The sequence below is a fragment of the Penicillium manginii genome (genome assembly GCF_028828005.1).
Source record: "Penicillium manginii strain IBT 31320 chromosome Unknown utg000005l:1.0-5665137.0:1.0-5668048.0, whole genome shotgun sequence".
Lineage (NCBI taxonomy): Eukaryota > Fungi > Ascomycota > Eurotiomycetes > Eurotiales > Aspergillaceae > Penicillium > Penicillium manginii.
In genome coordinates this window covers 749,123-771,855 of record NW_026643106.1, presented here as the reverse complement: position 1 = coordinate 771,855, position 22,733 = coordinate 749,123, and the positions used below count along the sequence as shown (strand labels likewise).

Below are 22,733 nucleotides of genomic sequence, written 5' to 3'. Positions count from 1 at the left end.
TAAAACTAGCTTGCTAGTTGGATTCCTCCGATTCTCCTTCCCCTCAGCAACCTTCGCAGATTCCTATCCGCCTTTGATGCAGCTGAAAGAGCACAGGTGCTGTTTGCCCTTAAATCAAGGTCGATCTTCAATTGTTTCACCTTGAGAGTATGTCGACCGAATCGAGTCCGCTCCTCCGGCAGGAGTCCGATGCTCGCCGCACTCTGCAGGAACGGATTGTCGACGTCTTCCGCCCCAATAGCCGCTCTCCGGCAGGGTTTGAGCCTGCTGGCCAGGGAATACACAGCACCCAAGGACTCGGGATTACCGGCGATTCGCACGACAGAGCTCGCCTTCTGGAATCCTACGATAGCTCGGACCCGGTGTGTGGCGAACGACGATGCAGCCATGGCACTTTCTCCCCCCGACCACAGGCATCCGAACAACAATCCTACCTGGAGACTGCCGGCGGTCAGTTCGGATATGGTGGTATCGGAAATTCTGGCGCTGCCTCAGGTGGAGATGACCCGTTGGCGTCCCGCCCAGAGTCGGATTATACCTCGCAGATGAAGTCGTCCACCGCACTGTCTATGAACGAGCATCAAAAATTGTATGCAATCTGCCATGGGATTTCCCAAGCTCTTGTCTTAGCACACATCCAACCAAATAGGACAACTCAACTAACCGGTCCTCCTTTAGGTACATTTCCTACTATATCCCTTTCTTCAACTGGATTAGACAATACCGATGGGAATTCCTTCGTGGAGACCTCATAGCCGCTATTACCATCTCCTCCATCTATATCCCGATGGCCTTGTCCCTGGCGTCCAATCTTGCCCATGCACCTCCCGTCAACGGACTATATTCGTTCGTCATTCACCCTTTTGTTTATGCAATCCTTGGAAGTTGCCCTCTCTTGGTCATCGGCCCCGAAGCGGCCGGCTCGCTTCTCACTGGAGCCATTGTGAAGGCCTGTGTTCTTAACAAGGACTCCGACGATAATGGCGCCGAAAAAGCTATCGTGATTGGAATTACGACAGCAATGAGTGGTGCCATGATTCTATTGGCAGGATTGACCCGACTAGGGTTCCTAGACAATGTCCTTAGTCGGCCTTTTCTTCGCGGGTTCATTACGGCTATTGGTTTTGTGATCTTCGTAGACCAGCTGATTCCTGAATTGGGCCTTGCAGAAATTGCAAAAGACGCGGGAGTCAGCCATGGCACTTCAGTTGGGAAGCTTTCATTCATCGTGCGCCATGGCAAAGACTGCCATGCGCTTACGGCCATAGTTTCCCTTGTCAGCTTCTCTGTCATCATGATATTCCGGTTGGTCAAATGCGTACCCCAAATGTCTTTGCTTCGATGCTAACTTATTTCTGCAGAACTTTGAAAAAGTGGATGATGCCACGGTTCCCGAAAGTGATTTACTTCCCGGATAGATTCATAGTCGTTGTGTTGTCGGCGATTCTTGCCTGGAGTTTGGACTGGGAATCGAAGGGACTGGAACTTCTTGGGCACACCGAAAGCTCTGGCAGCTTGTTCGAATTTAACTGGCCATTCCGCTTTGAGCACATGGATCACATTCGCACAGCAATGAGCAAAACGTTCATCATCACCCTGCTAGGATTTTTCGAGTCATCGGTTGCCGCCAAGGGCTTGGGTGATAGCCAACCCGATGGAATCCAAGGCATGCACATGAGCGCCAACAGAGAAATGGTGGCCCTTGGGGTTGCGAACTTTATCGGTGGCTGTTTCATGGCTCTCCCTGCCTTTGGTGGATATGGTCGAAGCAAGGTCAATGTTCAAACCGGAGCACGCTCCCCGATGAGCAGCATCTTCATCAGCATCATCACCCTGACGGCTATTCTTGTGCTTCTACCCTATCTCTACTATCTTCCGGTTCGTCAAGTTTCCATCATCCCCGCAGTGGCATCTATTTAAAACCATGTACTAATCTACAAAAAACAGAAAGCAGTTCTCTGCTCCATGATCTCAGTGGTGGCTTTTTCCCTTGTAGAAGAATGCCCCCATGATCTAATTTTCTTCTTCCGTCTTCGAGGGTGGACAGAGCTGACCCTGATGCTCCTCATTTTCACCACAACAATCTTCTATTCTCTCGAATTAGGCATGGCCTTCGGAATTGGCCTTTCTGTCGTCATCCTCATTCGGCACGCTACCAAGCCTCGGATCCAAATTCTGGGCAAGATTCCCGGGCCCGCCCACCGTTTTGAAAATGCTGAACTGCATCCCGACAACGTGGAGCTCGTCGAGGGAGCTCTCATTGTCAAAATTCCCGAACCTCTCACTTTCGCCAACACAGGCGATCTCAAGAATCGTCTCCGCCGACTGGAGTTGTATGGTTCCAGCCGGGCGCATCCTTCTCTGCCACGCATGCGTGCGCCAGAACATAACAAAAACATCATTTTCGATGTGCACGGCGTGACAAGCATCGATGGGTCTGGAACTCAGGTACTGTGTGAGATCGTCCAATCGTACACGGATAAGGGTGTTCGAGTCTTCTTCAGCCGGGTACCCAACGATGGTGTGTTCCGAATGTTCGAACGAAGTGGCATTGTTGAACAATGCGGCGGTTTGACGCATTTTGTGCCCCATGTCGATGAGGCCCTTCAGATGGCCGAGACCGAAGACCGAACGGACATCATCTAGAGCCATTGGGAATGGCTACATCTAAGTGTCAATCTTGACCAAGCAAGATTTATCTCACAATTTGCCGCCTCTCTGCACATAAAACATCTATGCATAATTTGATTAACTGTTGCTATTTGAGCCATATCTTTTACTGAGCGACAAGCAAAATTCATTGTCATTTGATAGCGTGAATGTGTTTATTTCAAGACTTCTAGGAGTCCATCGTGCATGTGTTAATTTCTAGGTGTATTATAGCGTAGAGGAGGCCTGATTTTCATAATCTGACAATGGCATGGGGTTGCCTGCCCTCATATCTCGATGCAATTAGCTTGTTGGAGACCAAACAAGGATTGTCCATTTGCCACCACCAGGCCTTGTGGGACTTGGGCGTGGCCTGCCAAGTTGAAGATGGGGATCAGCATGAATTTGGAGTCAATTTCTTGACCTTAGGATACCTTTCGGAATTGATAGTGTATCCTATCTGCCACCGTGATCGGCATACATCCTTAGAGTTGGGGTAACGCTGTATACCATCGGTCCCCATGGCTTCTCAATTCTGCCGCTCGTAGTATATCAATCCATCTCTGATGCGATATTCATGTTGCTGCTTGATTTCCAATAACGGCCTTGCGAATCGTCGCCTGGAGGAGAATCTCACATGCCCGTTGAGTAGGTGTGATCCCGTCATCGTCATCGACCTGATCGGCGACAGTCAATTTCATCCGCCCATCAACCCCCAGCGCGAAAGCAGCACACGCAACTTTCGATAACCGGACATGTCGTTCAGCTCCTTGGGTAGCCGAGCCATCCAGGTCTAATTTCATGGCGAGATGCGTTTCCAGATAAGAGGTCAGATTTGGAATGAAAGGGCTGCTGAGCTTCTGTTTGAGAGTGCGGCCCTTTGATTTCCCGCTATCCACACTCAGGAATTGCTTCAGGGAGGTTCGAGAGATATTCACGTTTAGAGAGCGTAGCGCTGGCGCAATCGATTGTGAAAATGCAAGGGTGATTTGAAGGTCTTTGACGACTTCTTCAACGGTGTTATCATTCGCGGTAGCTCGTGACCCTGTGCTCCGCAGACTCTGTATAAAAGATTCCATCCCCGAGCACAGAAAGCTCGACGGCAGATGAAGGGTTGAGCAGTAGGTGTCAAAATTAGCCGATAGGAATGAGAGAAAGGTCTGTCGCAGAGCGCTTGGGAATTTCGTCAAAAGCAATGGGAGCGAAGTGGTGCCCTCGCGATGGCCATCAGTACGGGTTTCTGCCTCTGGCTCTGCAAGTAAAGCGGCTTTATATGTGATATTCTCATATTCCAGCGTGATCAAAATGCCTGGAAAGGCGGCCTGTTCGTTGGGCTGGGGCTCTGTGGAGATTGAAAGCCATTGGCAGTTTTTGAGCGCGCCTGCTTTGGACAACACATCGTTTTCTGCTGTGGTTGCGCTGGCGTGTAGACCGGCGAGAACGTCGCCTGTCAGCTGGTCGCGTAGTCGCGTCGCATATACTTTCAATGCGGTTGGGTTGTTTAGGATGGTCTCGCAGTCTTTTCCGTGGTGGAGGGGGGAAAGACGGTGCAGTGTCCAGGATGTATTGAATAGCTGGGCTGGGGACGCTTGCGCCATGACGGGGAGTTGTTCCAATTGGGATTGGATATTGGCGTTGTTCACATGGTTCAAGTTGTTGCTGTGAAGTGGGTTTAAGTTCAAGGTGAAGGTGATTGATTGCCGCGACGCGCTCACGTGCAAACCAAACAAACTTCCCAGAATGGTAACATTGACATGTTGATCGACGCAGCAAGTAGAATCTTCACAAGATCCAGTTGCTAAGATTAAGTGATGAGTTCAAAATTAAGCAATTTCGTGTGCCATTTGCTTCTTACTTTTATATAGTCAAAAACGTAGGAAATTCAAGTTCTAGGTATATATGCCCTCAACGCCGGAACGCTTGAAATCAAAGTATCATGCTTTCCACCCCTCTCGTGGCTGACAATCAGCGCAGCCAAACAATATTGGAATAGAATTCCAACACCAAGCAACTTCAATCTCGTGAGGAACCGCCTGTCTGGAAGCCAGCTCTGTCCGGGCCGCATCGAACCAGAGCTCTCTGACCGAGGTGTGAATATTTTGGTCCGAAGACCGACCAAAGATAACAGAGTTCATATGATCTTTCCTATGCGCTGTCATATCGTGGTGGAAATTATACATGAAGTCCTTCCGTTGCATGCGCTGATTGCCCCCGTCTCCAATCTCGGCGGAAAAGAATTCGACGATGCGCCCGAACGGCGCTACCGTGAGCAGCGAGCTGATCCACGAATCATCTATCTCGGTTTCTGACCCCATTGTGTACCGGATGTAAGAAACTAGCAGATGCATGCAGTGGTGGGTCGCAAGCAGGGCCGTTGTGTTGGTGAAGGGGGGTTTCTGGAGGATCCGCGTTTGAATGTCGTGGTACATCTGTTGGCGCGTGCGAAGGGTGATGGGTACTGTGAGGCGGCCGGCTTCGTATTCACGGAGAAGCATGTTGGTGTTCTCCCGTCGAGCAGACATGTACGACTCGAGGTAGTACAAGATGTAGTACCTGGCAGGGACTTGATTAGTTCGATTGCTCCAGAGCCTATGCCTATGATTATGCCCTGTGCTCCGACTTACATGATTGGCGCTAAATGAAACCACATGCTAGCTTTCCCTCGCTTCATCAAGGCACTCCGTTCCGTTTTCTTCGAGGGGAAAGAGGTTCTCAAGAAAATGGGCTCGCTATGGACGAACCGGTCCATGATGCGGTCTGCGAGGTAATAACATAGCCTTGAAGACTGCTTCTGTCTTTGTCGCAGGCCGTTCAGGTATCGAAATGTATAAAGATGCCCTCCTCTGGCGCTCTTTGACGGAGGGAAAAGGTCGGACAGCAAGAGCACATCGTCTTCCGGATTGCGGGTATATGTTCGCTCGTGGTCGATTGGCGAGGGGAGAGTGCCATGGCGGCGCTGGCGGAGGTACTGCCGTACGATTTCGTGTTCATGTCTTGTGAGGAGCTCATTGAAGGGCCTGCAGACGAGTCTCAGCGGGAGATAATCGGCAGTCCCGCAGTACCCAAAGATTTGGATTTGGATCTCGACTGGGAGGCCCCACGGGGAGGGGATTGGAGGATCGGCATGGGTCAAGCTGAGAGTTAGGGAGAGGTAAAGTTAAAAAAGAAACTCTCGAGCTATTCATGAAAATGCGCACAGGCAAAGGTCGAGAAAAACTCACCCTATAGACGAGGAGGACCCCGGCAGGTCGCGAGATTGGACCTTGGCGGCCGCCTTTCTGCGGTTGATCGCAGCTCGAAACTTTTGCACGGGCAGAAGTTTAGAAAAACCAGTCATGCTGGGGCTCGGAACCACATCAGGTCCGGCGAAGACACCTGGAGGGAGTCGCGATTGTTAAAGACAACCAAGCCACAAACGCGAAGTAAAGTCAACTTTGCCGCCCTTGGGGATTATGACTAAGCTACCAGGCACAGCCCTCGATATGGGGAAGAGAAGCAACACAGTCTTAGATTTGGAGATACTTAATTCATATTTGTATCGGAGGGACGTACTATTCCCCTGTCAAGAAGCTGGGGCCGACTGGGCCGGACAAAGGCACTTGGCGTGGTGAAGTTGGTGGAGTCTGCAGAGCTCTCGCTCAGCCGAGTCCAGAGCGCTCTACTACTGGTGAACCAACACATCTGGATTTATTTATAGGATAAATGGATTGATATTGGGGCAGTGCGAGGAGTCTTGGAGGACTAGTACGCCGGAACAGATCGTCTAGTAGTAAGTATATGATTGTAAACCGTAGGACCATAGTCAACTACCACTAGTACTAGTTAGTGTTAGCAGTAGAGAGTTAGCTATGGTTATTATCGAGTCATCCACTAGTCGTACATCGAGATTAAATGCCCCATGAAATATCCGCAATGTACCTACCTAGGTAGTATCCGTTTAATGGACTACTAGTATTAGTACTCCAGGGATAGCTAGAACTACTACTCGGAGTCGCTATATCAATGTCACATATGTTAAATGTGGTTAAGTAGTCTATTTCAAGTTACTAGCACTTCAAGCTCGCGCGATCTCAATATGTTGCACAAATTACGTCATTTATATCAACCCGCACGAACTTGAATAACTTGAGCACTCTTTCAGCTCAAGTTCAAATCCCCTTTTCTTCCGATTCAAGATCCATACCTAGTAGGTACTAATAAAATCATATCAGAACTCAACTCAATCCCCAATTTTGATCCTTGCCAAATCCATCTACCATGAACAACAATATTCTCATTGTCGGCGCAACGCGCGGCCTCGGAGCATCCCTCGGGGCTCTATATTCCCGCAAGCCATCCCACCATGTATTTGGCACCACGAGATCCTCTGCCCCGGCCTCACAGGATCCGGCAATCACTTGGTTGACGGAAATTGATGCATCCAAGCCAGATGTAGGTCAGAAGCTTGTTTCGCAACTGCCGGCCTCGACCAAGATCTCTACTGCCATCATCTCGGCGGGGTATTTCGGCCTAGAGACTTTCGATAATCCCGATTGGGACAAGCAGGTGCAGATGTATACGACCTCTGCCATTGGCCCAGTTTTCATGGTCCATCATCTCGTGAAAGCAGGACTACTTGGAGAAGGGAGCAAGGTAATTCTTGTCAGCAGCGAGGCGGGCAGCATCACTCTTCGACATGAAAAAGAAGGTGGTGGAAATTTCGGCCATCATGCAAGCAAGGCCGCGTTGAATATGGTTGGGAAGCTTTTGAGTCTGGATCTGAAGGCAAAAGGTATAACAGTTGGCTTGGTGCACCCGGGCTTCATGCGGACGGAAATGACTAAGGGTGTTGGATTCGACAAGTATTGGGATGCCGGTGGAGGTAAGTAGCCCGCATGTCGGCCTTTGACATCTTCGAAAGAGTTGAATGCCAAGCTAAGACTCCTCTCACCAGCTGTGACACCCGACGAAGCGGCTCAGTCACTCGCCTCCTTTATTGATGCCCTTGATATAAGCAAGACGGGTGAATTCTGGGCTCCCAGGGGACCAGCGTAAGTTTTCACTCTGTTCACCTTGGATGTCAAAAAAGCTGCTAATAATAATGTTGAACAGAGATATCGGGACCGCCGAGGATATTCTTGGAAAAGACCTATCAACCCCCTTGCAACTGCCGTGGTAAATCATACTACTAGTAGCGTGCGACATTCATGCATAACTAAATCTTCTCAATTTCTACAAGGCCACAAGGAGCCACACAAGTCAAAGTTATATGAATAAATGCTTCTTTATTCCAAGGCTGTAGAGGGATCTGGCTTGACCCCCGGTCGAGCACACATAAATACCAAATCCCTCCCAATGTCTTTTCGCTCTTCGCGCCCCACCACCTTCATCGTATCAAAGATATCGGCATAGAAATTTTGCATCTCGTCATCGCTAGTGAGCAACATGTTGCGACGAAGGTGCGGCATATTCTCTTTCGAAAAAACCTCCGATACACACTCGAGAAGCCACCTTCCAAGCCCGTGCCCTTGGTATTCAGGTAAGACATAGACATCTGTCAGGTATCCAAATGTCACACCATCGGTAATCATGCGCGCCAATCCGATCTGCTCTGTATTCTCAGCAGATGGAGGCTCATGTTCTTTCTGTGACTGGTAGACCCCAAAACTCATGCAGCCGTAAAGCATTTGGCGGAGGACATCTTCTTCGAAAGGTTTGGCCCAATAGAGAAATTCCCTCCCATAGGCTTCATTGACTGCTTTTATCGAGAGCAAAGATTGATCAGTCGAGATGAAGAATTTGCTGTTATCTCTTTTCCAGGTGCGCGGGGCAGTCGATACCATTGGCGGGGTAAATGACATGGCGAGGGTGGCGTAGAAGATGAATTTTGCACACGGGATATTATTAAGCAAAAGGGAAGAATACTAACATCGAAACTTGTCAAGCTGATCTGACAGGAGAAATAGTTCAACGTTAGGCGGACACGTAAGGGATCCCGAGTGAGTCATGAAAAGCCGAGATATCGCCGGTGCGTCATCACTGTCATACTTCGACAACCCGGCAGCTTAACTCGAAGCTCATGAAGAAGCAAGAAGTTGTAAGTGAAATTTAGATATGTATTCTCCGGAAGGTTTTGGAATTTGATTAAAAGGTCCTATGGGACTAGCTAGTACATATGTCACAGATCACAGGTCACAGGTAGCATATGCGACTGGAGAGAACCATCTTGAGACGAAGCAAATGTCGATATTTTCACAGACTAGAACCTAGTCCTATAAAATGATGCGCAAGTTCAGATAAAATAGTTCAAGACTTGTCGAGAATTTAGTACTATAGGGTCATTTGGAGATATTTAGACCAAGCGTTTGTTAATATGAGGAGTACGGCCTCTCGACTCGGCTCCCGAGGTCGGCAATGATAAGTTGAATGGATTGAAATGAATAACTTCCCGTTAATGAGGCCGAATAGTTTCCGCGCCGAATAATAAGTAAATGTCTCTGGAAATTCCCAATTGAGTGGTTGTTGCTCGTCAATAGGTACGAAGAGTCGGCCGAGAAACCCCGCATCGTACGGAATATATAAAATTGCAGAATATCACCAATCAAATACCGGGCGCATGTTTATCTAGTTGCGGAATGATTTAAGAGGGTCTTCAATGGCGTTTAGAGTGGGGTGGATGGTGTTGACAAAGGGTACCCCAATTCTTGACGCCATCGTGGAAGCCGATGGTGTTAGCCGCATCAAATCAGCCAAGTCAGTATGATACAGCGCCCACGATTCGACTCAGCATACGTATTGATCATTTTACCAGTGAATGAACGAAAAGTTGTGACCAGTGACGTGTGAAATGTTCTAAATGGCGTGCAGGGGGTTGAGAGGGGCTTTCTTTCATACATTAAATATGGTAACCCCAAAGAAAACATTAAGGCAAGCCTGTTGATACTCTCAGACCAAGTAGGCCGTCTGCCAAATATTATTAAGCCATGGCTTTATTGGAGAGCCCTGGGATTTCCACCTTGCCATCGAACCCAAAGATCGATTCGAAGATTGAATCGATTAAAGGACCATCGGGCCTGAATGGGCTAAACCCGACGGTTACGATTAAAGATGATCTCGACTCAGAACATTCAGCGACAGCCGAGTTCAAATTAGAGGAGCATCCCATCGATAAATTGCGACCCGTGAAGGTGGGGATTGTCGGAGCAGGCCTTACTGGAATCACTGCTGGCGTGCTTTTGCCGGAAAAGCTGCCAGGACTTGATCTGCGTATCTACGACAAAAATGCCGATGTGGTATGTGATTCTGAGTTTATTAAATCTTATAATACACCGACTAACTTCATAACCAGGGAGGCACATGGTGATTGTTATACCTTTTCTCGCTATATAATAACAGTCATTAATTATTCTATCATAGGTTTGAGAACACCTATCCCGGTGTCCGATGCGATATACCCGCCCACGCCTACCAATCCGGCTTCGCGCCAAATACGGAGTGGTCAGAAGAGTTTGCCCAAGGTGCCGAAATCAGAGATTACTGGCAGGGAGTTGCACGCAAGTATAATGTGTACCAGTATATTCGAGCCCAGCAACAAGTACAAAGGGCAGAATGGCTGGAAGAGGAAGGGAAATGGAAGGTCACCATTGCACATACTGATGGCTCAGAAAAGGTAGTAGTAGACTCCATTCACGTATAGAGGAGAAAAGAGGAACTTAAGCTGACCATGTTATTCCATGCAGGTATATGAAGAAAAGTTAGACATCCTCATCAACGCGATAGGCCACTTCAATGCCTGGAAGCTTCCTGATTATGAGGGTATCAAAGACTATAGAGGAGTTTTGTTCCACGCCTCCAATTGGGATCATTCTGTCGACTTAAAAGATAAACGAATCGCCTTGATTGGAAATGGTGCTTCTGGATTGCAAGTTCTTCCGTCAATCCAGCCGCTCGCAAATCATGTCGACCACTACGCACGCAATCCCACATGGATTGCCGACTCATTCAGTAGTGGAAACGCAGGGGTCCGTCGATTGGAGCCAAACATCATCCCAGAATCTCTACGGGAAACATTCAAAGACCCCCAAGTTTATCTGGAGTACCGTACCGGTGTCGAGAAGGGATTTTTCCAACGATTTGGTGCCATCTTCAAAGATACTCCCGAAAATCGAGAACTTCGAGAGAAATGGACGGAAATCATGTTGCAACGAGTCTCCCAGAAACCAGAGCTAGGCGAGCAAATTCTTCCAGATTTCCCGCCAAATTGTCGTCGTCCTACTCCCGGACCAGGATACCTGGAAGCCCTCACAAAAGAAAACGTCAGTTATATCCGCCCGCGGATTCAACGTTTCACGGAGACTGGAATAGTCACTGAGGATGGAGTCGAGAGACCTGCTGATATTACCATCTGCGCGACAGGTGCGAATGTCGATCATGCGCCCCCGTTTTCCATAATTGCCAATGGAATTGATCTGAAATATGCATGGAAGCACGATGGTCAGTTCGGGTTTCCATACTCTTATCTTGGATTTGCAACTCCAGGATTCCCCAATCTGCTCTGGATTGGCGGGCCGTACGCCTCAGGACACAGTGGAACTGTGCCGAACAGTATGGAGAACCAGATCACTTATGTCGCGAAGGTGATACGGAAGATTCGTAGCCAGGGAATCAAATCCATTGTTCCGTCGAAACAGGCGACTGATGACTTTGTCGAGTACTGCGACCAGTTTTATCCGCGCACTGTTTGGTCGGAGAACTGCAGCTCTTGGTATAATGGTGGTCAACCTGGTGGTCGCATTCATGGATTGTTCCCTGGAAGTGCTTCTCATGCGAACTACATCCGTCGGGATCCTCGTTGGGAGGATTGGGAGTACACATACGTTAACCAGAGTGGGAATCGGTTTGCTTATTTCGGAAATGGTTGGACTTCGAGGGAGTTGGATCCTAGTGCCAACTTGACACCGCATTTGAAAATCCCCGAGGAGATTGATTTAAAGACCCACCTAGAAGGTTGGTGGGATGTGTAAGTAAATAGATTTTACGAGTTCAAATGCATCAAGTTCAGAAGTCAAGAATGTCAACAACTTGAACTTGTTTCTAGTGATATTTTGCGGAGCATTGTCAGGAGGTATCTATTTTTTAAACTGGCTGTAGCCTTGTAAATAATTTAGGTATTGAGATAATTTTTCCTTTCATGAAAACGGGAGGCTAACTTATTGCGTCTCCTCCAGGCTGTAAGGAGGCACCTCCTCACCCTGTCGCCAAAAGTACTTGGCTCCGGGGTGAGACTCTGGGAGTCGAGACTGGCCCTGCTTCCCATATACATTCTCCCGGAAAGTTCCTCCCTTCACAGCATAGTCCGACCAGAAAAGACCGCGGCGCTGTAGCTCAGGTAGCAGAAGGCGAATAACGTCATCAAATGTATCAGGAAGACTGGCATAGCTGAGGTTGAAACCATCCACATCGCCAACGGAGACCCATCGCTCCAGCTCATCGGCGACCGTTTTCGCGCTACCAATAATTTTGACACCGTTTCCTCCAAGAGTCAGATAATCCGCAATGGTTTGCTTGTCCCACTTCTGACCCTCGGTTCCGGGCACGGTGCTTGCCCAGTGATTAACCATACTTCGGACAGCGGGCTGCTCCACGAACCGGAAGTCCTGGTCATCAGTATAGGTCGACAAGTCGTAACCAGTCCAGCCTCCAAATAGAGCCAGAGCACCTTCGCGATCACCATATGATTTTAGCTCATCGAACTTGGCTTGGGCCTCCTCATCAGTCTCACCCACAACGACCAGTGCCCCGGCAATCACCTTGATATCTTGTGGGTTACGGCCTAAATCAGCTGCCTGTTGACGAATGCTGTCAACCGAAGGACGCACCAACTCCGGTTTCTGTGCGTGGAGGAAAACAGCTTCGGCGTGCTTTGCTGCGAATGCCTTGCCGGCAGTTGATGTTCCTGCCTGAAGGAGGAATGGTGTTCGCTGCGGACTGGGCTCACACAGGTGAGGACCGGGCACTTGGAAGTACTTCCCCTTATGATTGATCTGGCGCACGGCTTTGGGATTGGCATAATTTCCCAGCTCTCCCACTGGTGGACCGTTCTTCGAGGCCTCTTGTCTCCATGTCACTGCATCGTCTCTCCACGAGGCCTCCCAAAGTTTATAGGTGACATCGAGGTATTCGTCTGCAATGCGGTAGCGTTCATCATGCTCAACCTGGGTGTTCAGACCGAAATTCCGTGCAGCGGAGTCGAGGTATGATGTTACGATGTTCCAGCCAATCCGACCATTGGTGAGGTGGTCGACTGTTGAGAAGCGACGGGCGAGAGCGTAGGGTGCATCGTAGGTGGTTGAAGCGGTGACACCGAAGCTAATACTCTCCGTTGCAGCTGCCATGGCCGGAATGCTGTACAGGGGGTCGTTGATCGGGAACTGCGCGCCGGCTGGAATGGTCGGGTCCAGATTGGCAGGTCCCTTGTAGACATCGTAGCCGCCCAGAACGTCGGCGAAGAAAATAGCGTGGAATTTGGCATCTTCGAGCTTTTTGGCGAGCGAAATCCAGTACTTGATGCTCTTGTACTCGGAGCCCTTATCGGTTGGGTAGCGGAATAGACCTGGATTCAGGTGTGCGGGGGAGTGCATGGCGAATGCATTGAGGATGAGTTGTTTCTTCTCGGTGGAACCCATGATGGCGGTACTTTACTCGTCTGATATCGCGAGACTGAGTTGGGAGAAATTGAGATACTTCAGAAAGGCAATTGAGTCTTTGACAAAGAGGCGCGTTGCTATTTATTTATCTATTTAATCTTTCTTTGGCACATTTTCTTTGTGTCAACCCCGCAGGTAGTGGGATAGGATGGCGTGCAGCTCCTCGGCAAGACGTGAAATTGGAGTCTGATGGCGTCAGCAACTTTACTATCTTGGGGATATCTTGCGCGGTGGAGGGGTGCTGGTACCGGACTATTTCGTAATGCTACTAGTAAGTTGACTGCTTAGATACTAAGGGAGCACCCGGTAAATTGTTAATACTAGTACTAGTAGTAGTAAACGCTGTGATCGAGGCCGTTTTGGTACCATGATGGCTCGGCCGATAGAAGTATACCTCTAGTTCTGTACAACTTGAATGTAGCAAATCATAGGCTGAGCTCATTCTTCATAAAATATTACGTATTTGCCCAGATGCTCTTCAGTTTGCATTTACTGACAGAGGTCTTCTATCTAGCCCATACTATAGTATTTTTTACGGTCAGTGGAAAGCAGTCCATGGGTGTACTGAGTTTAACTGACTATAACTTCCAAGTAACAGTTAGATCTTGAACACCCCGCCCGTTTTTAATCATCTGGAAATGCCAATTCATGCATTGAAAATATGACAAAAGAATGAAAGAGTAGAAATTATGGAATAAAAGGAGAGAAGATGGGGGGAGTAGAAACCCGGGCCACCTGGACTGAGCTCCCAGCCTACCCTGCCCAATCACAGCCCTGAAGTGTCAATCTCCATCTGTCAAAGCACCGACCCTGCATATCCGAAGGATGAAAGATGAAAGAACGGGCGAAAGAAGTTACTAGCTCGCTAACTATGTACTAAGTGGTACTCCTCGCCTTCCCAGGTCGGTCGCAGCGTACATACCATAATGGCTACTAGTAACCATTAGTTAGGAGATTTATGCAGAGGACCACTCCGCGTACTATACCACGAACGTTCGAAGCTATTTACTTCGCCCAGCGTATTACGTTGATCATCTCAATGGCAATGGGAACTTGAACTTGGAGGTGGCAACGGTAGTCACTAGCAGTCTCGAGCGTATTGTTGTCCCAAGCCGCTCCCGATTCAACTTTCCCTCAACATAGCCCTGCGATCAATCAATGAATAATTAACCAACTAACCCGCCCCATCTGGCATGTCTATATCGTACCCATGAGGAAAATGCACGGTGGATCAACCAAGACTTCCGGCACTGCCCCCCTGGCAACCGGCGATCAGACGATCACGAGGTTGGAGGCCGAAGGCCAGTGACTAACCCGTTCACCCAGTCTTTACGTCAGTTCAACCTATGCGGCATAATTAGGATATTCTGATCCAACCAGAAAGACTTCCTCGATGTATCCGCTTGACCCGATCTGTGATTAACCTTCCGCGCAGCAATATCCGAAGCTTTGTTCATAGCTCAGCCTCCCCCCCCTCCAACCCTCCAACGGGCCGGAGAGAATCAGCCTCGCAGGAGCCCACTTCCACTTCACCCCCTGAGTCCAAGTCCCACAGTTCTTTGGGGCCGGGCTAGAAAACATCTGGAAAACTGTGGGCCTCACGTGTGGAATGACGAGGGCCGAGAAATTGCCCGGATTGCCCAGATGGGGCCTCCCTGTGCCAAGGTGCATACCAACACTCCGATCATGATACATACATAATAAACATGCGAGAAGAGTCGAGGAATGGGAATGGAAGGATTACATTCGGACATACTACCCGTGTAGTTGTATGTATCAGTCTCATCGAAACATACTTCGGTGTGTCCGATTCCATCCACAGGACAACCACAACTCAACTTGAACCCAACTTGAACCCAAATCTGTGTAGAATCTCGTTCTCGTATTGCCAAGGCCTAGGAAACAGCCCTACCAAACCTTGGGAGTCAAGCGATCATGTACGCCCCAGCCGGATATTCGGCACTCGGGAGGTGTGAGTGGTTGATACTAGTGGAGCATTCAACCCAGTGCTCTTTGCGCCCGAAGCTCAGCCATCGGGGCTTAGAAAGAGGCCTTTGATGGTCTTTGATGGCCTTGCAAGTTGAATGGACAAGGCCAAACCCGAGCCAAGGGTTCGCCCCACTGCGGAGAAGCTGATCGTGGCATGAGATGGGATGGGATGCAAATGGAGAGCTCCTACTTACTACTTTACTCCCGTCGTGGTAGTATTTAAACTCCGGCACCTTCCCCCCCTCACTTCGGCTTTCTTTCCTCCACATCTTTGAAACTTGCCATCCTTTTCTCACCTTCACATCTCTTCTCTCTTGAAATCACACTACCCTTGATACCAATATGTCTACAAACGGTGCGAGTACCGGCAAGGCTCCTATCCAGCACCCCGAGTCATCGCGCCATGATGAACGTGGTCTGGTCAAGGTCCAGCCCGCCCGTCTCCAAGATCTGCAGCCTAAATACGCCTCCAAAATTGATCATGACGAGGATAACCCCGAGGCTCATGGATGGTATTCGAAGTTGAGTATGTTGCCCTTCTTCTCCTGAGCCATCGCATCCTATCACCTAAAAGCTGACCTCTTATTCTCCTTCTAGTCCACAGCCTTGGTGAATGTATTGGTTTCTGTGGTGCTATTCCCTGCTGTATCTGCTGCCCCAATCCCTTCAAGCCTGTCGACCAGGGTCAGGTTGGTCTTGTATCACGATTTGGCCGGTTTGTACCACCCTAACTGCCCCCCGCGAGTGCACAACAGCCCACTAATGCAATATCTCTAGCTTCGAGCGCTCCGTGGATCCCGGTCTGGTTAAGGTCAACCCGCTCAGTGAACACCTCACAACTGTCGACGTCAAGATTCAAATCGTCGAAGTTCCACGCCAGGTCTGCATGACCAAGGACAATGTTACCCTCAACCTGACCTCCGTCATCTACTACCAAGTTACCTCCCCGCACAAGGCCGCTTTCGGTATCTCCAACGTGAAGCAGGCGCTTGTGGAGCGCACCCAGACTACTCTGCGCCATGTGATCGGAGCCCGTGTTCTCCAGGATGTGATTGAGCGCCGCGAGGAGATTGCGCAGTCCACATCTGAGATTATTGAGGAGGTCGCTGCTGGCTGGGGTGTTCAGGTCGAGTCCATGCTCATCAAGGACATCATCTTCAGCAATGATCTGCAAGATTCACTTTCCATGGCCGCCCAGTCTAAGCGTATCGGTGAGAGCAAGGTTATTGCGGCTCGTGCCGAGGTCGAGTCTGCCAAGTTGATGCGCCAGGCTGCCGATATTCTGTCTTCGGCTCCCGCCATGCAGATCCGCTACTTGGAAGCTATGCAAGCAATGGCCAAGACCGCCAACAGCAAGGTTATCTTCCTGCCTGCTGTCAATCAAACTGTCAATGCGCAATTGGCGGCCGCCGACAACGCTGGCGAAGGACCCAGCAGCCATGGAGTCCAGCAACAAACCGGCATTCCTGACGATGGATTCCAACGCGCGATGAACGCTCGTATTGTTGAGGATATCTAAAGGACACACCAGCTGGAAAATGCAGCCTGGTCCTCGGATCTGCTCTGAAATTATGTTGCTTCGCATGAAGATATGACTCTTGCCTTCAGTTTGTGATTATATTCCTTGCTTGCCCCTGGATTTTGCGAGAAAGGCCTGTCCGTGGTCTGGTCGCATTCCTCGGGATTCCAATACTTTGTACTATGGCTGGACTTGTTTGGGCCCATGACGATACCCACCTTCTTTTTCCTTTATGATTACCCCTTAGTTCTTGATTTACCGCATGGCTATAATGATCGCATAGTTTAATCCGAGTCAATTAATACTCCTATCCGATGCGCAAACAACATTAACAGTAAATCGGGATGAAATCAACTTGAATAAGCTTGAATGCAAGATCGTACTTCTATCCAAAAACCCCCATCGGCCTACTTATTATGCATTTCCAAGTTGTACTAGCACTACCTGCGAGGTAACTAACTGCTACTACAAGTTTAAAGAACAGTTGGGAGTGCCTGCCTCACCCACATAGCTGAGTCAGCCTACACCACTGCCATATCTAGATAGCCAGGTCATTCCTCCATCTACCGATCATCTTCTAGTAAGAACTTGAACCATCTTCAATTTATACATCAGATACAGACACAATATACTTCCCTACTACAAAGAAGACATCCGTTCTCCTGGACTTTCTAATGCAGACTTCGCAGTAGTGCCCACATTGCGGGCTAGAGAATCTCTCTGTCTCAGAGTTTAGTTTATTTACTCTACCATTACTTTGAAAGTTATCCAGAAATATCCCTCAACTACATTGCTATTTAATTATCATATATTACTATATCTTTATTCAGATTCATCGGCAGAAAATTACTTAAATAATATATGGTATACATCCGTACTCTGTGTCCCCGCTTTATCCCCATTTATTTACCATCACACCGTCACCGCCTTGAGGAACTAAGCAGCCGCGGCCAACGTGCATGGTTAGCTAGCCACCTTGATTCAAAGAAGCTCCGAGTCTTTGAATTCTTACGTTCAACATATCGTTCCGGTTGGATTGAGAGGAGACATATCACTGCATACCCCATAGCCTTTCCATCCACGGGCACCATGGCTTCCTTAACCACAAGAACGACCACCAAACAACCACCACCCCCCAATCCCCAAGCCGATACGACACCCAACTTCGCCGACCCGAACTTCGACCCCGCCGAGTTCCTTAATGAATCACTTTCACCTTTAACGGTCGCATCCTTACAACCCAATGCTTCTCGAGTCCCCGGCTCCGTACCTCTGGCCGAGCTGTCCGCACAAGTCCAGACCTTGCTCTCACAGATCAGTGCTCAAAACGTGCGCCTCTCCAGTACCCTCTCACAACTCAGCGATGAGATCCTCAGAAGTGGCGGTCGATTAGCCTACGAGGTAGAAGTACTACGGGGAGAGACAATTGGCTTGTCAGAAACTCTGACCGATGTCCTGCGCGATGACATCTCCAAATTCGTCCCGGTGTCCTCGACGGAGTCTTCCGCTGGTCGGAAGATGGAGCTTGAAGGAGAGGTAACAGCAGGAGGAACAGTCAATCCAGAGATTGCAGAAGATGAGCAGGCTGTGGACGCGCAAAAGAGCCCCGCGCCAACGACAACAACGGACCCCGAATACATCACCAACCTCCGCACCCTCAACCAGGTCCGATCAAGACTCGAAGATGTTGTCCAAACGTTCGGCGATGCGATGGAATGGCCCCTACCACCCTCCGAAATCTCCTTTTCCTCATCCTTTATATCTGTTTCCGGACCCGATTTGACCGCCGGTGGTCATGACCAAGAAGAGAAGGGCCAGGAAACCATGAAGAAGCTGCGCAACCAGATCACTCAGCTACTGGAGAGCGATGGAGGTGGACGGACTGGGCTGAATGCTGCCACCAATCGCATTGAGACTCTACGAGCATTGGCGACAGTATGGAAGGGGTCGGCAGAGGAGAAAGCGCGACATCGGTTCGTGGACACACTGGAGAGGATCGTGGAGGAGCGTCGGCGTATATTGGACCATCAACAGACGGTTGCCGATCAAAACCAGCGTGGACCCAAGTCGCGAAATGAACAGAGACGTGACAGCGACAGTGGGGGACCTGGTGGAGGGTTGTTTCGCAATCTTCAACGATTGCGCGAGGAAATCTATCTGGAGTAGATTAATTCACAAGAAAGAGAAATATTCAATCGACCTATATTTGATTCTACAGATCAGCCTCCAAGGTTCATGTGATAAATACTCGCATAGTCCCATAGATACCTAGACATACTCCCGGTGGGTTTCCTCGTGCACCGCAAACGGGCGTGCCGATCAGCACCTGTTGTCATCATCTCCCCTCAAATTGCGTACTTCCCTTCTTCAACATCCTGAAACAACCCGCCTTGACGCTCTACGACATGTTCTCCTTGCCCCCAATTCGATCTTGAGCCCTGGAACGCTGAGAATGGCCTCGCTTAACCCGCCTCGGCTCGGGGAGCCTCAGTCGTCGGCTTCGATCTTGCTGAGGCAGCTCTATCACTATCGCCCGCGGACGCAAAGAGTCAAAACCATCGCCCTCTCCGCCCTCGCGTTTCTCGTCTGCCTATGGCTCCTTTCATCGTCGTCAAGGGTAACTCAATTCTTCTCTCTCCCAATACCCATCCCTGATACTAGCCGCAAAAGACGACCGCATCTGCCATCGTTTCTCGGTCAACATTCGTCATTGCGGCGAATCCCCACGAAATGCCAATGTCAACGCCAACGCTAACGCAACGCTATGTCTAGCAATCCGATCCCAATTTCTGGACCAAATTTCCATCCCGTCACCCATTCCCGGACTCCCGGAAGATGCGCAGGTCGCTCTTCCTCCTAGATCAGGCATCACAATCAACAGCACCCTCCCCCATGACCTCGAAAAGACCAACCCGTCCCTGCACCTGCTGGTGCCCGCCACCAAAGGCTCCCGTGGCACATGTCGAACAATCACCTCGTCAATGATTCTGGGATACCCGGCCCCAGTAATAATCGGATACGGCCACGAAAAGCACGGTGCGACCGAGTTCGAGCGCATGGTGGATCGCATTACGCGCGTGCGCAACTACCTCCGCGATAGCAAGTCGGTTCATGATCGAGACTTTGTGCTCGTTGTGGATGCTCTGGATACCTTCTTCCAGTTACCCCCGCAGGTTCTCGTGAAGCGTTTCCAAGAGATCATCCGCTCGAACAATCAAAAGTTGCGGAAGAAATATGGGTTTGCTGTGGTTCCAGTGTCGAAAACAGGTGCCTCCTCGGATCTGGTACAGAAGTATTCCCAGCGGGTCTTATTTGGTGCCAGTAAGATCTGCTATGCTGATTTGGAGGAGGACCCCGGCTGCATATCTGTGCCGGAATCCTCATTACCTCCGGATGTTTATGGTTGGAAGACGGACATCTACCCCGATGGGCACAAAAACCGACCGCGCTATTTAAACCCCGGCGCAGTCATCGGCCAAGCCGCCGATTTGAAACTGATCTACGACGAGCTCCTGCGCGTGGTCGAGCAGCGCCACAAGAAAAATGGCGACTACCAGGCCCTGACTCAGATGTATGGCCGGCAAGAAGTGGTGCGGGAACTAGAGCGTCGCCGCACGACCAATGGCGCCAAGGAGTGGCTCTACAATCTGATTGGCATCTCCGATGCATCTAATCTTACAGGCATAACTGTCCGACTGGAAACGGGCCATCGCTACGAGTATGGGATCGGAGTCGATTACAAGTCTGACTTATTCTTCAACCAACACATGTCCCGAGGCGACATCGAATGGCACAAATTCGGCAACATCACCAAGTCATCCATGCTCCAGGCCCAATTCGGCGTCCCCCGAGAGACGCGCATGCTCCTCCCACCGGACGTTGCAGCTCTCCCGAACCCATTCAATCAAAGCCGCCTCGCAAAGCAACAAACTACCATCCCGGAGTGGAACTCTACTCTCGACAAATTGCCCACCATGCATGATCATACGTGGCATACACTCCCACTCATGACAAACCCGCACTCCGCCACCGTCCCGGTCCTGGCACATGTGAACGGTGACTCGAAACTGCGCAACGCATGGTGGGAGAAAATGTGGTTCTTCCCCTGGGGCCGGGCCCTACTCCGAAAACACGTACGTGCTTCGCAAGGGTTTGAAGCCGCACAGTCCGCGCTTCTGGGCGGACAGGACTTGTGGGATGTACGCGGTGGACGAGGCGGGCTCTGGACCGACGATGCGAATTGGGTTCGACTTGCCGAAGTCTGCGAGGGACAGGAACGGGATCTTTTCGACGACGATCTTGGGCCTTGGTCGAAGGAGAATGGGGATCCGGATGCGCCTGTGTATAATCAGTTTGGAAAATTGGTCCGTGGTAAAGGGCATGTGAATGAGGAGGATCAGTTTGATTTTGACTTTTGGGGGAGTTAGCTCACGCCCACACCCAGCACATACTACATGATACCACATTTCGTTCTTGCTTTGGATTAGAGCATGGCTGTTTTGCTACATGGCTTTGTTTGGCGTTTGGGATGTTTCATTGGAATTGTATCATAGAATTGCTAGTTGATGTTTAAATTCGTGCACATACATTTAGCAGAGAATAGACACTGTTCTGTCCATATTACCTTAGCCTGATTAGGATCACATTCGTAGAGTATTGTCATTGAGTACCTAAGTAACAATATGATCAATTCCCGGGACATTGAAGGTGACCGACCACTCGATCTTGACACTGGTACGAAAGTAAACCCGAAATCTTCCACACGCATTGAATTGAACTCCCACTCGTGACATCGTGACACAGAAAACTCACGAAACGTCATCTCTCACAGTTCATCATACATAACCATAAGGTCAACGCCGGATCCATATCGAACCTAAGAGGTAAGGAGACCCCGCCCAGTGAGAACGTTTTGGTACTCCTTCTGGACATTCTCGAACCGCGTCAATCCACACGATTCACTTTCAAGATGAGCGAAAAGCCCAGCCAAAGTAATGAACTGCTTGTTACAGTTTCCCCGCTTGTTGGGACAGTGGTAAATCTTCTGCTTATGAACAGGGGAATTGAGATGTGAACTCAGTGAAGACGCGGTGTTGAACTGTCGGTGGCAGAAGTAGCACTCCCAGTAACTACCGTTGTGAGTATTTGGATTGACTTCCCACTTGGTACACTCTTGATCTTCCTTCCAGCCGATAAGGTTGTTCGTGAGGAAGCCGTCGCGATCCTTCTCCCGGACGAACTTGTACAAGGACTCGCGGTTGACGCCCGGAGCTCCGGGGCAGGCGCCCGACTCGAGGTGAGTACATGCGCCACTTGCAGTGCCGAACGCAGTATTGCAGCAGGGACAGTGGACTAATGTGCCACGGTGCATCTTGGAATTTAGATGCTAGAGAGAACAAACGTTAGTTATCCGCGAGGGGATGATAGAGTCCAAGCAGGTAGAACATACCATGCGCAGGTTGTTATTGTTCATGAAGTATCGATCACAATCCGGACAATACCGATCGAAATGATCCAATTCCCGCATATGCTTGTCTTGAGCGGCGTTTGTGTCGAACTCCATTGGACATGTTTCGCATTCGTATGTAGGCCAGTGATTGAAGATCTTCATGTGGGTGTCGGCAAGTCTCTGAGCGCTAAACTCCATTTCGCAGGTCTTGCATTTGGCCCAATGGTCATAGGTGTCCATGTGGTCACCACATTCATCGCTGTCGTAGAACTTCTGGCCACAAGTTGCGCATTCAAACATCTTGGAAAGGGGTGGACTAATTTGTCCGATATGGGAAAGTGAAAGGAAGTGCCTTGGTGACGCAGAGGGAGCTAACTGGATAAGAGAGGATGAAAGAGAAAAAAGAGGAAGAGGAAGAACGAGTATTGTGTGAGACAAACGT

At 49.7% G+C, this 22,733-nt stretch overlaps 11 protein-coding genes across 11 annotated transcripts; 6 read left to right on the top strand and 5 right to left on the bottom strand.

Annotated features, from left to right (window-relative positions):
- Nucleotides 1–149: 149 nt before the first annotated feature.
- On the top strand, nucleotides 150–2,646 carry N7533_006670 (SulP family inorganic anion transporter; the record flags this gene model as incomplete). The annotated part of the gene is made up of 4 exons (XM_057103320.1): nucleotides 150–589; nucleotides 679–1,305; nucleotides 1,362–1,878; nucleotides 1,948–2,646. The coding sequence occupies 4 exons, from the start codon at nucleotides 150–152 to the stop codon at nucleotides 2,644–2,646; spliced, it is 2,283 nt and encodes a 760-aa protein (XP_056958277.1).
- Nucleotides 2,647–3,224: 578 nt separating this feature from the next.
- N7533_006669 (uncharacterized protein) lies at nucleotides 3,225–4,247 on the bottom strand (the record flags this gene model as incomplete). Its single annotated transcript, XM_057103319.1, has 1 exon — nucleotides 3,225–4,247. The coding sequence occupies one exon, from the start codon at nucleotides 4,245–4,247 to the stop codon at nucleotides 3,225–3,227; it is 1,023 nt and encodes a 340-aa protein (XP_056958276.1).
- A 336-nt stretch (nucleotides 4,248–4,583) lies between these two features.
- Nucleotides 4,584–5,986, bottom strand: N7533_006668 (F-box protein; the record flags this gene model as incomplete). The annotated part of the gene is made up of 3 exons (XM_057103318.1): nucleotides 4,584–5,202; nucleotides 5,274–5,783; nucleotides 5,871–5,986. The coding sequence occupies 3 exons, from the start codon at nucleotides 5,984–5,986 to the stop codon at nucleotides 4,584–4,586; spliced, it is 1,245 nt and encodes a 414-aa protein (XP_056958275.1).
- A 920-nt stretch (nucleotides 5,987–6,906) lies between these two features.
- On the top strand, nucleotides 6,907–7,807 carry N7533_006667 (oxidoreductase, short chain dehydrogenase/reductase family superfamily; the record flags this gene model as incomplete). The annotated part of the gene is made up of 3 exons (XM_057103317.1): nucleotides 6,907–7,510; nucleotides 7,583–7,679; nucleotides 7,741–7,807. The coding sequence occupies 3 exons, from the start codon at nucleotides 6,907–6,909 to the stop codon at nucleotides 7,805–7,807; spliced, it is 768 nt and encodes a 255-aa protein (XP_056958274.1).
- A 106-nt stretch (nucleotides 7,808–7,913) lies between these two features.
- On the bottom strand, nucleotides 7,914–8,489 carry N7533_006666 (GNAT family N-acetyltransferase; the record flags this gene model as incomplete). The annotated part of the gene is made up of 1 exon (XM_057103316.1): nucleotides 7,914–8,489. The coding sequence occupies one exon, from the start codon at nucleotides 8,487–8,489 to the stop codon at nucleotides 7,914–7,916; it is 576 nt and encodes a 191-aa protein (XP_056958273.1).
- Nucleotides 8,490–9,611: 1,122 nt separating this feature from the next.
- Nucleotides 9,612–11,651, top strand: N7533_006665 (flavin-containing monooxygenase; the record flags this gene model as incomplete). Its single annotated transcript, XM_057103315.1, has 4 exons — nucleotides 9,612–9,920; nucleotides 9,977–9,987; nucleotides 10,045–10,297; nucleotides 10,368–11,651. 4 exons carry the CDS (start codon nucleotides 9,612–9,614, stop codon nucleotides 11,649–11,651), a joined length of 1,857 nt encoding a protein of 618 aa, XP_056958272.1.
- Nucleotides 11,652–11,837: 186 nt separating this feature from the next.
- N7533_006664 (LLM class flavin-dependent oxidoreductase) lies at nucleotides 11,838–13,313 on the bottom strand (the record flags this gene model as incomplete). The annotated part of the gene is made up of 1 exon (XM_057103314.1): nucleotides 11,838–13,313. The coding sequence occupies one exon, from the start codon at nucleotides 13,311–13,313 to the stop codon at nucleotides 11,838–11,840; it is 1,476 nt and encodes a 491-aa protein (XP_056958271.1).
- Nucleotides 13,314–15,665: 2,352 nt separating this feature from the next.
- N7533_006663 (slipin family protein) lies at nucleotides 15,666–16,842 on the top strand (the record flags this gene model as incomplete). The annotated part of the gene is made up of 3 exons (XM_057103313.1): nucleotides 15,666–15,849; nucleotides 15,921–16,038; nucleotides 16,101–16,842. The coding sequence occupies 3 exons, from the start codon at nucleotides 15,666–15,668 to the stop codon at nucleotides 16,840–16,842; spliced, it is 1,044 nt and encodes a 347-aa protein (XP_056958270.1).
- A 1,089-nt stretch (nucleotides 16,843–17,931) lies between these two features.
- On the top strand, nucleotides 17,932–19,008 carry N7533_006662 (uncharacterized protein; the record flags this gene model as incomplete). Its single annotated transcript, XM_057103312.1, has 1 exon — nucleotides 17,932–19,008. The coding sequence occupies one exon, from the start codon at nucleotides 17,932–17,934 to the stop codon at nucleotides 19,006–19,008; it is 1,077 nt and encodes a 358-aa protein (XP_056958269.1).
- A 286-nt stretch (nucleotides 19,009–19,294) lies between these two features.
- N7533_006661 (glycosyltransferase domain-containing protein) lies at nucleotides 19,295–21,269 on the top strand (the record flags this gene model as incomplete). The annotated part of the gene is given in 3 exon segments (XM_057103311.1): nucleotides 19,295–19,459; nucleotides 19,615–19,685; nucleotides 19,703–21,269. 3 exon segments carry the CDS (start codon nucleotides 19,295–19,297, stop codon nucleotides 21,267–21,269), a joined length of 1,803 nt encoding a protein of 600 aa, XP_056958268.1.
- A 449-nt stretch (nucleotides 21,270–21,718) lies between these two features.
- On the bottom strand, nucleotides 21,719–22,591 carry N7533_006660 (uncharacterized protein; the record flags this gene model as incomplete). The annotated part of the gene is made up of 2 exons (XM_057103310.1): nucleotides 21,719–22,228; nucleotides 22,292–22,591. The coding sequence occupies 2 exons, from the start codon at nucleotides 22,589–22,591 to the stop codon at nucleotides 21,719–21,721; spliced, it is 810 nt and encodes a 269-aa protein (XP_056958267.1).
- Nucleotides 22,592–22,733: the final 142 nt, after the last annotated feature.